Source organism: Haliotis cracherodii, unplaced genomic scaffold (assembly GCF_022045235.1).
Source record: "Haliotis cracherodii isolate W230 unplaced genomic scaffold, xgHalCrac1.p SCAF_4, whole genome shotgun sequence".
NCBI lineage: Eukaryota > Metazoa > Mollusca > Gastropoda > Lepetellida > Haliotidae > Haliotis > Haliotis cracherodii.
Genome location: NW_027266297.1, coordinates 30,714,927 through 30,729,607, shown reverse-complemented (window position 1 = coordinate 30,729,607; position 14,681 = coordinate 30,714,927). Strand labels below are relative to the sequence as shown.

General features: G+C 39.8%; 2 protein-coding genes across 2 annotated transcripts; both read right to left on the bottom strand.

Moving 5' to 3' along the window:
* Positions 1–4,078: 4,078 nt before the first annotated feature.
* LOC139479367 (uncharacterized) lies at positions 4,079–5,066 on the bottom strand. The gene is made up of 2 exons (XM_071262226.1): positions 5,018–5,066; positions 4,079–4,605 (listed from the first exon to the last, which is right to left on the bottom strand). Exons 1-2 carry the CDS (start codon positions 5,064–5,066, stop codon positions 4,079–4,081), a joined length of 576 nt encoding a protein of 191 aa, XP_071118327.1.
* A 7,691-nt stretch (positions 5,067–12,757) lies between these two features.
* Positions 12,758–14,235, bottom strand: LOC139478723 (transcription factor mef2A-like). Its single transcript, XM_071261322.1, has 2 exons — positions 14,187–14,235; positions 12,758–13,605 (listed from the first exon to the last, which is right to left on the bottom strand). The coding sequence occupies exons 1-2, from the start codon at positions 14,233–14,235 to the stop codon at positions 12,758–12,760; spliced, it is 897 nt and encodes a 298-aa protein (XP_071117423.1).
* Between the last annotated feature and the right edge of the window lie 446 nt (positions 14,236–14,681).

Sequence of the window (14,681 nt, the reverse complement as noted above, 5' to 3'; positions counted from 1 at the left end):
AAGGATAAATAATAGTTTCAGTGAATCATGCACAATTAATGATTCAAATAAATTACAGTCTCTTTGATACACGAACATATCATCTGAGTCTACGTAAAAGTTTCCTTACCGTGTGCTGCTTCTGAACCAGAACTCAAGCAAAGGTCTTTGTGCCGAGTGTCCAGAACAAGAGCGTTTATATCCCCCTGTTGACCGACGTCATCCACCGTCAGGCATTTATTACCCAAGATGGCGGTCACGTTGTAAATTGTCTCAGTAACATAGCATCATGACTCTGTGATAAGATAATGCTTGTCATTACGCAATGGTCAGTACACGGATGACCGTCATCACTCATGTGCCCACATTATGTACATTTATACACATGTTTTGTCACGGTGTCTTATCAATCAGCGTGACAGCTGTTTCCGCAGTGTTCAGTCTGGAAATTGTGTACTCACTCCACCGAGTTCTTGCCCGAATTTCATTGTAATTGAAAACAAAAGCAATAAGTGAGTTGTTTTACATATATAAACTGCCGGGCAAAAAAAAGTATACACTTGAAAATTGGATTTAAAAGGTACAAAACTTACCAAAAAGTTACAAACTTTATCAAAATGCTACAAGGCTGGAAACAGTCGCCGAAACACTGCAAACTTAAAGTAAAAAATATAACTATCATACCCGCAGCAAATACATCATGTGTTGTTTGTTTCACGTTTAGACACCACCAAACATGAGTGTATACTTTCTTTTGCCCAGGAGTGTAGTTAACGTTAATCTAACATCCGCGTGTCTTTTCGTATACATTATATCTATATACGTCCAGACTAATGTAAATCGGATTTTTTTAATATTGAATGTATGTTTTAAGAGTTGATTTGGGATAAATGTCTTTAAACATAACTCTTAATATATAACGTTTCACAACCAAAAAATGGATGATGCAAGATAATGTTGTCTTCATTGCTTTTTTGGCGAGTAATCTATTCCCAATTTGTAATTTAGATACAACGTATATTCTCAATACAACACTTAATCTATATTCCCTAATCTTGCTAATTTTTGTGTAGGCCTGCCATTAAAAACGAAAAGAAATCATTGTCATTTTGTAGGTTGAGAATTAAAGCCAAACGTCTCACGTTGTTTGAATTCGTTAGTGTTGAAATGAATAATCCTAATAAGTATCTTCACATATATTAGACATATTTTAGACCGTCATATAGATAAGGGACAATGCATCAATCTTTTTTGAAATAAACATTTCTGTGCGTCATTTTACGTGAATTTTAAAATTTGAAGCACTCTTAATATAACATTTCAATATCAGAGAACATCCAGTCTTGTGATAACCGGTGTACCAATATGTAACCATAGTTGTGATTAGGATTCTGTGGGGATCTTAAGTCAGTTCGACACAAACGGAATGCCAATATATAACAATAATACTTGTGTTTTAAGATTCTGTCGGGAATATAATTCAGTTCGACACAAGCGCAGTACCAGTATATAACCATACTTGTGTTTTAGGATTCTGTCGGGAATATAATTAAGCTCAACACAAGCGGAGTGCCGATATATAACCATACTGTGATTAGGATTCTATCGGGATTTTAAGTCAGTTCGACACAAGCACAGTACCGATATATAATCATATTTATGATTCGAATTATGTCAGGATTATGACGTTAAATCGGTTTAACCGATATCGAGAGTAAATGGAGCTCCTCTTAATACAGTCACAAAGAAACGGAACAGTTGAAAATCTGAATGTCATTTGAACTGGAAAGGTTTTATACAAATCAATCACAGAGTTATTTGTAAGTAAATGGATATACAGAAATAAATATGGATGTAAATGAATACTTCAACGTCTTTTTTAAGCATAGAGACGCTCAGAAAATATGACAATCATACTTTCATCAGGTGTGTATAATCTAGGATTTTGCAAAATAGTCGATGTATCAAATATCAATCTGGTCTCATTTCAGTCACGTTGCTCACTCTTACCTATTTCGGACAGTGCACTCGAACAACGCAAGTCTTGGCACGTTTCACTTTATGACAAACAGTAGATGTAATTCTTAATCAATGAGTTAGTATCAAATTGCAGCTCCTTATATAATCTGCAAGAAAAGGTTGTTTTTCATTTAGTATATATCTTTTGTTTGTTGTTTAACTCCGCACTCAGCAATATTCCAGCTATATGAGGTGGTCTGTAAATAATCGAGTCTGAACCAGACAATCCAGTGATCGACAACATGAACATCGATCTACCATGATCTGGGATACGATGACACGAATCAACCAAGTCAGCGAGCCGCAAAATTTGAAAACGATTATGTAACAACATTAATGCCTCGATGAAACGCTTGGAAATTCAGTTATACATGGGCTGTGAGTAGCATCGTGGGTAGAATGTTCCCTCAAGAGAGTCGGGTTTGATTGCCAGCATGTGCATCTCTTAGGTGTATCATCCGCTTTAGATGTGACATGAATAATACTAGAAACGGTTTAAACCCACAAAATTCACAATCAATGTCTCGATAAAAAAAATGCCTCATTTCACTCTGGCCTTAATTCAAGATCCAGTCAGTTTGTAAGGTTTATTGATCGATACAAGAATACTCAGGAGTGTTTGTGCACTGTTTACCCACCTTTTCTCATGTAACACAATACATAGCAGACTTGTCATATTATATCAGTATCAATATTGATCACTGAAACGTCAAACATCCTAAACCTATTTTATATATTAAATATAAGTATATTTTAATGTTCGGCATTATTTGTAGTTATATTTTTAAAATTATTATTATGTACAGATTAAGATAAAAAAAAATGCAGCAAAGAGGGTTTGGGTTATCCTGGCACAGTCAGGCTGGCTAGGCTCATCATAAGTTCAAGGCCCTTGGCCCCTCAACACACAGCCCAGACAGCGAATGGGACTTCTCCCAGGAAGCGCTGCCTAGTCAAACCCACCCAGAACTGCAACCTTCTGCATTACCTAGATTGTCAGAAGGGCTGTATTCCTGGTACTCTCCCAATGTCAGTCTACAGATTCGGAGGTACCAAACCTAAGGCACCGAGAACAATTGGGAGTCGGACAACTTGGTACTTGGGATGCAAGCGAGATATTTCGAAAGCAATGTCTGCAGATTAACCTTTTTTTTCTTAATCTTGTCAATCACATTAGTGTCAAAAGGGACAGAAAATTCAATGATAATAATGATTTTATTGGATTATCAAAAAGGACAAGATCAGGTTTGTTGTCCTGGAAAAATATGAGGCTGTATACGGGCCTATTCCAAAGAATTTTGTATTTATCATTTTCCATGACGACCTCTACATATTCTGGATCGTACCATTGATGGACCTCTGTGTCAAAACCACAAGCATGGCGAAGATGGTAATAAAATGATCGATACTGTTTTTTTGCCAAAGCTGAGCATCCACTGACAGTATGTTGGACAGTCTCATTAAATTCATTGCATAATCTACATTTCATATTTACATTTTGATGCAAAATCACACATAGACGGTTTCGAGTGGGAAGTGACTAAGCAGGCAAACGGAAAGCCTTCTGTTTCACTTTTCAGGCCATCCGACTTCATTCAAGCGAAGGACTCTGGTGGGGACAACGACTACGCCATTGTCTTGCCTTAACGTGGAAGGTGTCAATATGCTACGGGGCGGGGGATAATGAAGACACGGAAAGTGCAGTATGAGGTATGAGGAGAAACCGCACCACAGAGGACAGATTCCCACTCATGAAAGACCAACGTCAGATGGGTCACCTTACACTTGTAGAGTTTGCAGATGAGGATTGCCTGTGTCGTCCATTTAGGATAAACTTTCTATGTGCCTTCAATACTAGTACAGTCATACAAATTGGCAAAAATGTGCTTCTGTGTTATGTGTTTCACACATTGTACCCATGTAGGGAATCGAACCCGGTCTTTGGCGTGACGAGCGAACGCTTTAGCCACGACAACAACTTCAATTTCAGTAACACAGAAGAAGAAACATAGTGTTAAGATAATATCATGTTTTTATTCCGATGAAATACTGAAACATCTCTTTGAGGTGGATGAGTTCTTTAGACCATTCTACTCAGCATGTACATATCCATAGCCTGTGAGTTACCCCCTTCTGCAGAGGAGGCCCCATTATTTGGGGTACCGGACAACATGGGGAACATAGACTTTCCCTCTTGGTTTCCAGATAACGCCATCATCATCATCAGGGAATCGAGGCCTTGACCTTGACCATTTCCCTGCTGACCTCGGTTCAATGTGTTCATGATGGCCATGGTGCGCAGGAAGTCGTTGTTGTTGTTGCTTCTGCCACCGTTGGTGTTGCTCAGCATCATTAGGGGTACCAAGGTGTCTGCATTTGGGGAGTTCATCATCATGTTAAACAGTGCCATATTTGCAGCTTTGTCGGAACCCATTGCCATTTGGTACAGAGACATAGCAGACGGGCCGGAATTGATGGGACTATGGTTACCGGTGCCTGTCGGTACCGTCCTTTGGTGGCTCATATGATTGGGCCTCATCATGGTTCCTTGGTAATTGTTCCCGTGGTTGCCTCCTGTCATTGCCTGGTTGTGATGCATCAGCTGGGCTAATATGAATAGAATCATTGTAAGTATTTTTAACAAATATAGTGAATGAGTGAGTTTCAGCACTATTTCGGTCATATTAGATGTTTCAGACTAAAGTGAGAGTGAGTGAGTGAGTGAGTGAGTATGGTTTTACCCCGCTTTTAGCAATATTCCAGCAATATCACTGCGGGGGACACCAGCAATGAGCTTCACACATTGTACCCATGTCGGGAATCGAACCCGGGTCTTCAGCGCGACAAACGAACGCTTTGACCACCAGGCTACCCGACCGCCCCACAAAAGTGAGAGGAAAGCCCGAAGAGGCACATGTCGTTGACGTTTGCCATTTTAGTGCGCCATTTAAACACGGAAATGTTGTTTAATCAATTGAAAAAATAGTATATCCTACTACTACCAGACAGCATATATTACCTCCAACAACGAGAGACAAGGCTACCAGGAGAGAAAGAGTCGACCTCATGATTGTTCACTGAAAGGAAATGAGACTTGTAAGCACAACATATTTAATTTCTTTGCCACAATGCTATCGTTACCAGAAAAACCTCGCTAAAAGGAAGTCAATAGAAGGATATATAAAACCTGAATATTCAGGTTCGAAAATCTGCCGAAACAGATTCCGATGGGCGTAAAATGGCAAAATAGTGGTGAACATTTCATATATAGATGATTGAAAATCAGTGATGACAACGGGTGTTAGCGAAATATGACATCAGGTGTTCGCGAAAAGGTTAAGCATGTCCTGTACGGTGGCTCATAAGGGAAATGGAGTCTGTTTTTCAATATTTTTATATTTCACTTACTGTTATTGTAACCTTTTGCAAATTAACACGATTTGTCATACAAACATGTGATAAGTAACGTATAAAGAAGATATTGAATCGCTGAAAAGTGAAGCGAAAATGTCAAAAACAAAAACGATAATGTCAAAAACTAAAATGAAAATACAGAAAACTATTTCCATCGCGGTGAAAACTATTTACACCGCGGTGGGAATATTGTCATCGCGGTGGAAATAGTTTTCTGTATTTTCATTTTAGTTTTTGAAATTTTCGCTTCACATTCAGCGATTCAATAGCTACTTGAAAGTACATTTTCCATGTTTTCGGTTGTTTTTATACATGATTTATCACATATTTGTATGACAAATTGTGCTAATTTGCAAAACATTACGAAAAAAGTAAGTGAAATATCAAAATATCGAAAAACAGACTCCATGTCCCTTATGGGCAATCGTAGACCTGCTCTATCGGTAGCACCAGCCACTACATAATTTGAGCAAAATAGTAAGTATTTGTTATAGTAAGCACATCACGTTATCTGTAGGTCTGGAAAAGCGGAGTGGCCATAGCTGAACAATAACGTCGCATCATCATAAATGAGTTATCAAGTGAATGCTTAATGTTAGTAACGTTCACTGTACAGTTGATTCAGTTATGTCTGTATGCCCGTGTACAAAGCATGATCTAGTATGATACCTCAAAATATGGGTAAATCGGTTACTAGCTGTACCTTCAAAGGGCTACATCGAAAGTCATGTTACCCGTAGCCAACTTACCAGGTGAGGTTCTGTATACAGTGGTTGTTGAAAAAGGTTGATGGAAGTGCTACAACAAGGAAAGAGACGGGGGTATATATCCACCCTGTCTGAATCAAACATGATCCCTTGTCACTCATCAATTACAGTGATACGTTGCTTGACAAGCATGACAACAACACATGCCTTGATGGATTTGAGATAATCTTCTCAAAGGATTGTTAGTTGTGAATGACCGCTGTCATGTGTGACCATTGTGACGTAACAATAGCTGTTTCACATATTTGATTGATAGGATATATGGACGTACAGGAACAATGCATGCATCTTGTCAATGTCAAGAAGAAGAAGAAGAAGAATAGTGTCTGTGCTGATTCGACGTGATGACATAGCAACTGTGAACGGGGAGCCGAGGTAGGATGGGTGGGGTGGGGTGGGGTGGGGTGGGGTGGGATGGGGTGGGGTGGAGTGCTGGGATTTTGTATGAAGAATTGATTTTTTTCTGCTACAGCACCAGATATATTATTAATTAAAGCTATGCGCCTAGAGATATATTAATATATTCTTTTTAGCAAGAATGTATTGTTTTCAGGCTGACAAAAGAATTTTTCAGTCTAGGTCATATTTATTTTTATCAAGCTTTCACTAGGACAATTATTTTTCGATAAAATCCCATCATTTTCGTATATCAGGAAACGAGAGATTCATCCAAACCGGCTTAGCCTTTTTAATTTTAGACTGTTGTGTAACAATGTTTAGTAACATCTTTTATCTTTCATTTTATCGTTTTGAAAAATGAAGTTTAAAACCATAATGATGATTTATAAGAATTGCATATTTTTTAATCATGCAAACATTACGATGTTGCAAATACCAATAACTACATTAATCTCCTTGTCATTATAAAGCCTTATGATAAAGGCATGTACCTCTGCTTAAATAAGATTTCATTTAAGGTCTAAACAATACAGTGCAACTAAATTCTTTATATGTACCCCATGAGCACCCTCTATTCAGTAGTTGTTTGGTTCGTTGGTTTTTTAACGCCGCACTTAGTAATATTCCAGCTATATGAAGGCAGTCTGTAAATAATCGAGTCTGGACCAGACAACCCAGTGATTAATATCATGAGCATTGATCCACGCAACTGGGATCGATGACAGGCATCAACCAAGTCAGCGAGCCTGACCACCCGATCCCGTTAGTCGCCTCATACGACAAGCAGAGTTGCCTTTTACAGCAAGCATGGGTTGCTGAAGACCTATTCTACCCCGGATTTTCACGGGTTCTATTCAGTAGTATAGCATCTAAGAGGAAATGTTAAAATCAAGTCTTTCTATATTAGAGATATAAGAAATTATATTGCTGTTCCATCAATTACCATTAGCTATAATCCTGAATGAAGGAAGGACTTTAGATTCACAGACAGGTGTAATAAATACCATGTGGATTCTAAAAAACTCGATTTTTTGTAACCTCAGAAATGAACTTCAGTGATGAACAATTGACTTTCCTTTGCATGTGTTACTGAATTATCCCCTTTTGCAAACACCTCTCGCCGCTATTTGATTCATAAACATGATACAGTCGAAATTGTTCAATTGACTCTGCTTTTAGGAGAGACTATTGAAATGCGTTGTCACTTTTATTGAAATGCTATGTCACTCTTAATAATGAATTCTCTAAATAACTTGTTCGTTAGGAAAGACATTTCATCGCTGCTCTATAAACGAAGGTGTGAAGACTGTACTATATTAATCACAAAGATGAATCTTAAAAAACGATTCAAGTTATGTTGCTGTTCCGTTAGGTATTTTGTCCAGGTTGTTCTATGTTAACTACAAGTACGAACCATGGAAGGCATGTGTATGGAAAAGGTTCTACTGTTGTTTCCTTCAACTGCTGTGTAGGACAAACCATCAACTAATAAGACGAATCTCGGAATCTTCTTCCAGTTACAGGTGGCACGGGTGGCCCAGTCGTCTAAGGCGCCGCGATTTGCTGTGCAGAGTTGCGTCCCTTGGGCACGACAGAAACCTATGATTGTGGGTTCGAATCCCGGTTCGCCCCAATTATGTTTCTAGGTTTGTCAGCACCATACCCGTGCTCGTGGGTTTCACCGAAGTGGTAAACGTCAGAGACCTGCATCACTTCGGGCTTTCCTCCCACATTAAGCTGACACGCCGTGATATAACTGGACTACTGTTAAAAGCGGCGTTAAACCCAAATCACTCACTAACTCTCCCAGTTACAGTGGAACAGAGACGGCCATACTCAGCTTTCTGTTTTTTTCTACACTGAATCTATTTTAATTACATTATTAATGACAGTGGCTCAGGGGACTTACACTCGTAACTATGTCACGTGACACGGACATGATTCAAACAACACGGAGATGACCAGACGATGACGTCACAATTAGCAGGTAATTGAAGGCATGTGTCGTCAGTGATCTAAATGCACTGGTGAAGATATTAATTCACCAAAAAACAGGTTACCGTTTACCTAAGATAAAGACCGGATGACCGCTCACCTGGGATGAAGATCGCCTCGTGGGATATTTCTTTCAAAACAAATTCAATACTGCGCTTAGCAATGCTGGCTTTCTGTTCAGAAGTAAGGTTAACTTTGTGGTTATTATGAATTCCCATTACCGATTTACAGAGGATTGAAGGGGGTCACTTTATTTTAACCAGAAGGTGTGGTTTGTTGGGTACGAGAAGTATTGTCATGAAGTCATATAATATTTACAAGTAAAATCAAAATAGTAACATACAAATTCATTCAGTTTTGACACATACAAACGCTTCATTGGCGTGAGTGAGTATGGTTTTACGCCGCTTTTGGCAATATTCCAGCAATATTCCAGCGGAGGACACCAGCAATGGGCTTCACACATTGTACGCATGTGGCCTTCTACGCGAACGCATTAACCACTAGGCTACCCAAAGGCACTTGTCACAACCTTAACAAGAACAAGACACCAGCAATAGGCTTCACACATAAATTTAGTACCCATGTGGGGAATCGAACCCGGGTCTTCAACAGATCGAGTGAACGCTTTAACCCCTAGGCTACCCAACTGCACCCTTTTAACTGGCATGGATGCATGGGATGACTGAGTCTATAAGACACGCTTGACGCCTCACGAGACAGAGAGTGGAAGTAGCTTCCTGTTTGTACGTAACGGTGCCCTAAGATCCTGGCAGTGCGTGCGACTCTCATATTCGCCCTGCAGCTGATTATGACCATCCGTCTTTCATCACCATGCTCTTGGATTTCTCCGAAGTAGTAAACGTCCTGCATCCCTTCCCTTTCTCCACATCAAGCTGACAAACTGAAATAATGTTGAAACGACGTTAAACCAAATATTTTCACATACGACGCCGAATACCCGGGTTTGATTCCCCACATGGGTTGAATGTGTGAAGCCCATTTCTGGTGTTCTCCGCCGTGATTTTGCTGAAATATTGCTAAAAGCGGCGTAAAACCATATTCACTGACTTACTCATACGAAATTGGTTAAAGCGTTCGCTCGTCACGCCGAATATCCGGGTATGATTCCCGACATGGGTACAATGTTAAAGCCCATTTCTGGTGTTTCCCGTCGTGATATTGCTGGAATATTGCTAAAAGCGGCGTAAAACCCTACTCCCCCGCTCACTAATACGAAATAGTGTGCTAGAATCAATTCTTCAAAGTAACTGACGAAGAGATGAAATGAACGTGACATATGTAACTTACGCGCGTACTTCAAAGCCGTGCAATACACATATAATGCAAGGAATCGTGGGTCGCCGGGTGACCAGAACGCTTGTTTTCTATCATATATAGTAATAAATAGTCCGTTGTAGAAAAAAAACCATTCCCCTAACAAGTATCATTTTTGTTTGGAAGATCTTAGATCAAATGTAAGTGTTTCCTGGGACAAAATACATTGTCTAAACCTTATTGTGGAAGAACAAGGTATTTGTGACGTGGCTAATACAAAGCGTCTTCGAAACCTGATTGACAAATGTACGTCTAAGGACCAGGGCCCACTTGCACAAAGCGATCTTAGCGCTAGGGCTATATTAAGCCTATGTGAAAGTATGTGGGTTAAGATCATCTTAGCGCTAAGATCGCTTTGTGCAAGTGGTCCCAGGAGGGGAACCCGGGCCAAAATGGAACCAAGGTAGTTTGTGCCTGTACAAATGGGTATTGGGTGGTCATGCTGTTTGACACGGCTGATTGCATGTCATTACCAAGAACGTTAAACATGAGGGTCCAGATAGGTATACTGTGAAGTGTAAAACGAAAACACTCTAGTGTAAAAGTTATTAGAGTCAAAGTTTATCGTAAAAGATTGACGTAAACTGTCCAAGTATTAGTCTTTATGGTTATCGCGCTAAAATCTCATACAAGGATGTAACTAGACCTCACTAAGCAATAAAACCTGTCAGCGTTTGCAAAACACGAATTGTGGTAATGACACGAAAGAAGAACCAGCTGTCCCCATGTTCCTTACAGACTTACGATCCGCTTTCTCATTTAGATGATTTCGCAATTTAGATTCAACTTGACAGATTGCCCGCTATTCCAATGTTTTCTCACAAATAAGCACTACTAAAGGCCCAAAATGTTAATGAGTACTGATTTATCAAATGTCGACTCGATTAGTGTCAGACCACCATGAAGTATGAATACATGACGCTTTTCTTATATAAATAAGAACTTCTTATATTCTTTGTAAATTGTCATAATGTTGTTCCAACTTCTAAATGCCTATCAAAGACTTCCCCTAGAGTTAGTTGAGTTTAATGCCGCGTTGAACAGTATTCCAGTTATATCAGCTTATTGTGGGTGGAAAGCTCGAAGTAATGCAGGTCTAAGACGAGCATGGGTAATGTGCTAAACAAAACTAGAAACATAATCGGGGCGAACCGGGATTCGAATCCACAAATCACAGGTTTCTGGTGTGCCCAAGGGACGCAACTCCCCATAGCGAATTGAGGCGCCTCAGACGACTGCCCATCCCCGCTAACAGAGCAAGAACATTATCGGGGTGAATTCTGAATTCAAACTCAAATAAAGCTGATCTTAATACGGACTAAGAGATGTAAATCTACACCGAATACGTCGTTTTAGTCCAGTGGGCCCCGCAGCACCTGTGAATTTGGAACTGTCACATATTGTTCTTGTTAAGGTTGTGACAAGTGCCTTTGGGTAGCCTAGTGGTTAATGCGTTCGCTCGTCACGTAGAAGGCCACATGGGTACAATGTGTGAAGCCCAGTGCTGGTGTCCTCCGCTGGAATATTGCTGGAATATTGATAAAAGCGGCGTAAAACCATACTCACTCACGCCAATGAAACGTGTGTATGTGTCTAAACTGAAATGAATTTGTTTGTTACTATCTTAATTTTACTTGATGATATGACTTCATGACAATACTCCTCGTACCCAACAAACCACACCTTTCAATGGTCGACCAGTTGATCAATGATGACTAAAACATGTAACCGCCACAGGTTCATTAACAACTCCCGAAATCTCTCCCGACACGTTTATCGTGTCGGCCATTTTGACGTCTTGTACTTGATATAAATGTATTACGACGCGCTGTCATTGTGACTGACTTACTGAGGTAGTTCTTATCAGACATTTCTCATCTTATGAGGATATTATTTGAATACATTTGTTGTAAAGAAACTACAAAAGTAGAGCATGTTGAGCATACATACGTTTAGGTCACATCTCGTTTTGAGGAACTATTTTAATCTGCGATACAGGTGGTTGTATGGCTGTCAGTGTAAACATGACGTCACACGTACTAAATATTCCGTATGGATCTAGATCCTTTGAGGTACAAAATAGAGATACGAAATATTATAAAAATTGACTTTCACTTAGTGTGAGCTCATTGGAGTATGAACCTTCATAGAGTGAGGGCCAAACTGTATGAACGTCGGAGCTCCAATGAACTCACACAAAGTGAAAGTCAATTCTTAAATATATATATATATATATATATATATATATATATATATATATATATATATATATATATATATACACATATATTGCTGACTTCGACTGTATATTATGCACTACTAAGCATTCACCTGATGAAGGAGCAAGTAGCCCTGAAACGTCGTACAAAGAATAAAGACGTTGATATCCATGCAAAAAGTGCCATGTATTCATGTTCTCCAAAATTTCCAAATGCCTGTCAAAGACTACAGCGTTTTGTGTCAGAATTCGATAAACTTGTAACTTAAAATCTTTGTTAGCAAGAGTATATCCTACGCTATTGCCACCTTCCATCCTGAAGCATGGAGAGAACTGACTACTTCGTAAAACCCGAACATTATATCGGGGATTGTGAAATCCTAATAAACAATGTGATATTGCTGTTGCAAGGCAACATATGTCGCATGATATTGGCACAGTCGCTCCATGATGAAGCAGAGTTGCTTAAGGGTGCAACAACTCCAAACGTACCAAAGAGTATCAAACTCAATATGTTAAAATCAAAACTGTTCTACATAGGTACTTGTTTTATTCCCATCATGTAAATCAAGCATTGAAGCGTTATTGAGGATCATCTCAATACCACCGTGTGACAAACCAACAACATTTACAGGATATTGTTCATCATCATAAGATTGAGATATCCATTATTAGCTCCCTGGGGTTTGGCCGCAGTAGTAGTCGCTCCAGATGAGGCTGTGGCGGTGGAGGTAGCTCCCTGCTGACCGTTCTGGTTCAGCATCATCATCATTGGGAAGAGCTTCTGCATCATGTCATTTCCGTTCAAAGCGAGCATGGTGTAGGGGTTGAATCCCTCACCATGACCTCCCTTGCGTTGATTCATGACGTTGCCGAGCATCATGAGGCGGATCATGTTTTCGTTGCCCCCTCCCAATGCCAGGAAAGGCAGCATGTTACTGGCGGAGGAGGGATTCGACATCAACGAGAGCATCGCCATCTGGTTGACTCTATCATTGCCGAACATGAATGGCAAGAAGTTAAATGCTGACTGTGAATGTTGGCTTTTTCCCTGGTCTTGGTGAACATTGTTGTTTTGAGGGAAGGCGGCCATCGCGGTATTCTGCATGTTGTTGTTGTTGTTATTGTTGTTCAAGTTCCTAAACATTTGGTTTTGGAAATGAGCAAACGGGCCGTTAGAATGAGCTTTGTTTATCATGTTATTGAGACCGTTGTTCACCATGTTATTGAGACCGTTGTTCATCATGTTATTGAGACCGTTGTTCACCATGTTATTGAGACCGTTGTTCATCATGTTGTTATGGACGCTGTTCATCCTGTTGTTTAGATTGTTGTTCATCATGTTGGTATCCGCAGGAGTATTCATGGTGTTGGTGTTCATGTTGTTGTTGTTGTTGTTACTGTTGTTGTTGTTGGATGCCTGTTTACCCCCAAGTGGAGAATTGGTTACAGGGCTTGGGGCAGTTGGGGTCTGGGCTGAAAGCAGAAATGATACTTTTATCAAAAGAGTCCATACACGTTGTCGAACACATTCATAACCGTCTGGTAATAAGTATAGAGGTATTATGTTGCCCATCCTTCAATAACACAGAAGAAATTATAATATTGTTTGTTTGTTTGCTGTTTAAAGCCGCACTCAGCATTATTCCAGCTATATGACGGCGGTCTGTAAAATAATCGAGTCTGGACCAGACAATCCAGTGATTGACATCATGCGCATCGATCCACACAATTGGGATACGATGACATGCATCAACAAAGTCAGCGAGCCGAACCACCCGATCCTTTTAGTCGCCTCTTATAATAAAAAAATGAACATACTTATTTCTGCAAAAAAATACTATTATTCATTTAGGTTTTAAATATACATTGCACTCGATTCTGAGTGAATTTCGGTTATAACACGGCGTGTCAGCTTAATGTTGGATGAGGGCGAACCAGGTGGAACCTGGCGGATGTGATGCTGACAGATCAACAGTCACGATGGGAGAGAATCTAGGATTCCATTGATCAGTGGGCCTTGTGTGCTCCCGTTAGATAAAATTAAATGCACCTACCGTACACGGCCGCGGCAAACACCGCTAACACGACAGCAATAGTCTTCATGTTGTTCCTCTAGGTCGATACTGTGACACAACAATGGTAGTACGTTTATTTAGTATAGCATTATTTTAACAGTTAATTTATATAGTTTACAACATGATGAACAGGATTAATATTATCATGTTGAGGTAAATATAATACGCCAACGCTGGGGAATAACGATTATTACCGATACAAACCCCATTGGGCGTGCAAGGCAAAATAGTGAAAACTATATGACTAGTGATGACACCAGGTGTTCGCGAAAAGGGTAAGCATGCCCTGCCCTACCGGTATCACCCACCACAAACCAACCCTTCTCTTGTTGACGTTCCTTAGTAAAAACCATCAGTATATTCAGTAAGAAGGACCTTATTAATGTAATTGTATATGATTGAATCACTGAAAATCAGTGATGACACCAGGTGTTCGCGAAAAGGGTAAGCATGCCCTACCCTACCGGTATCACA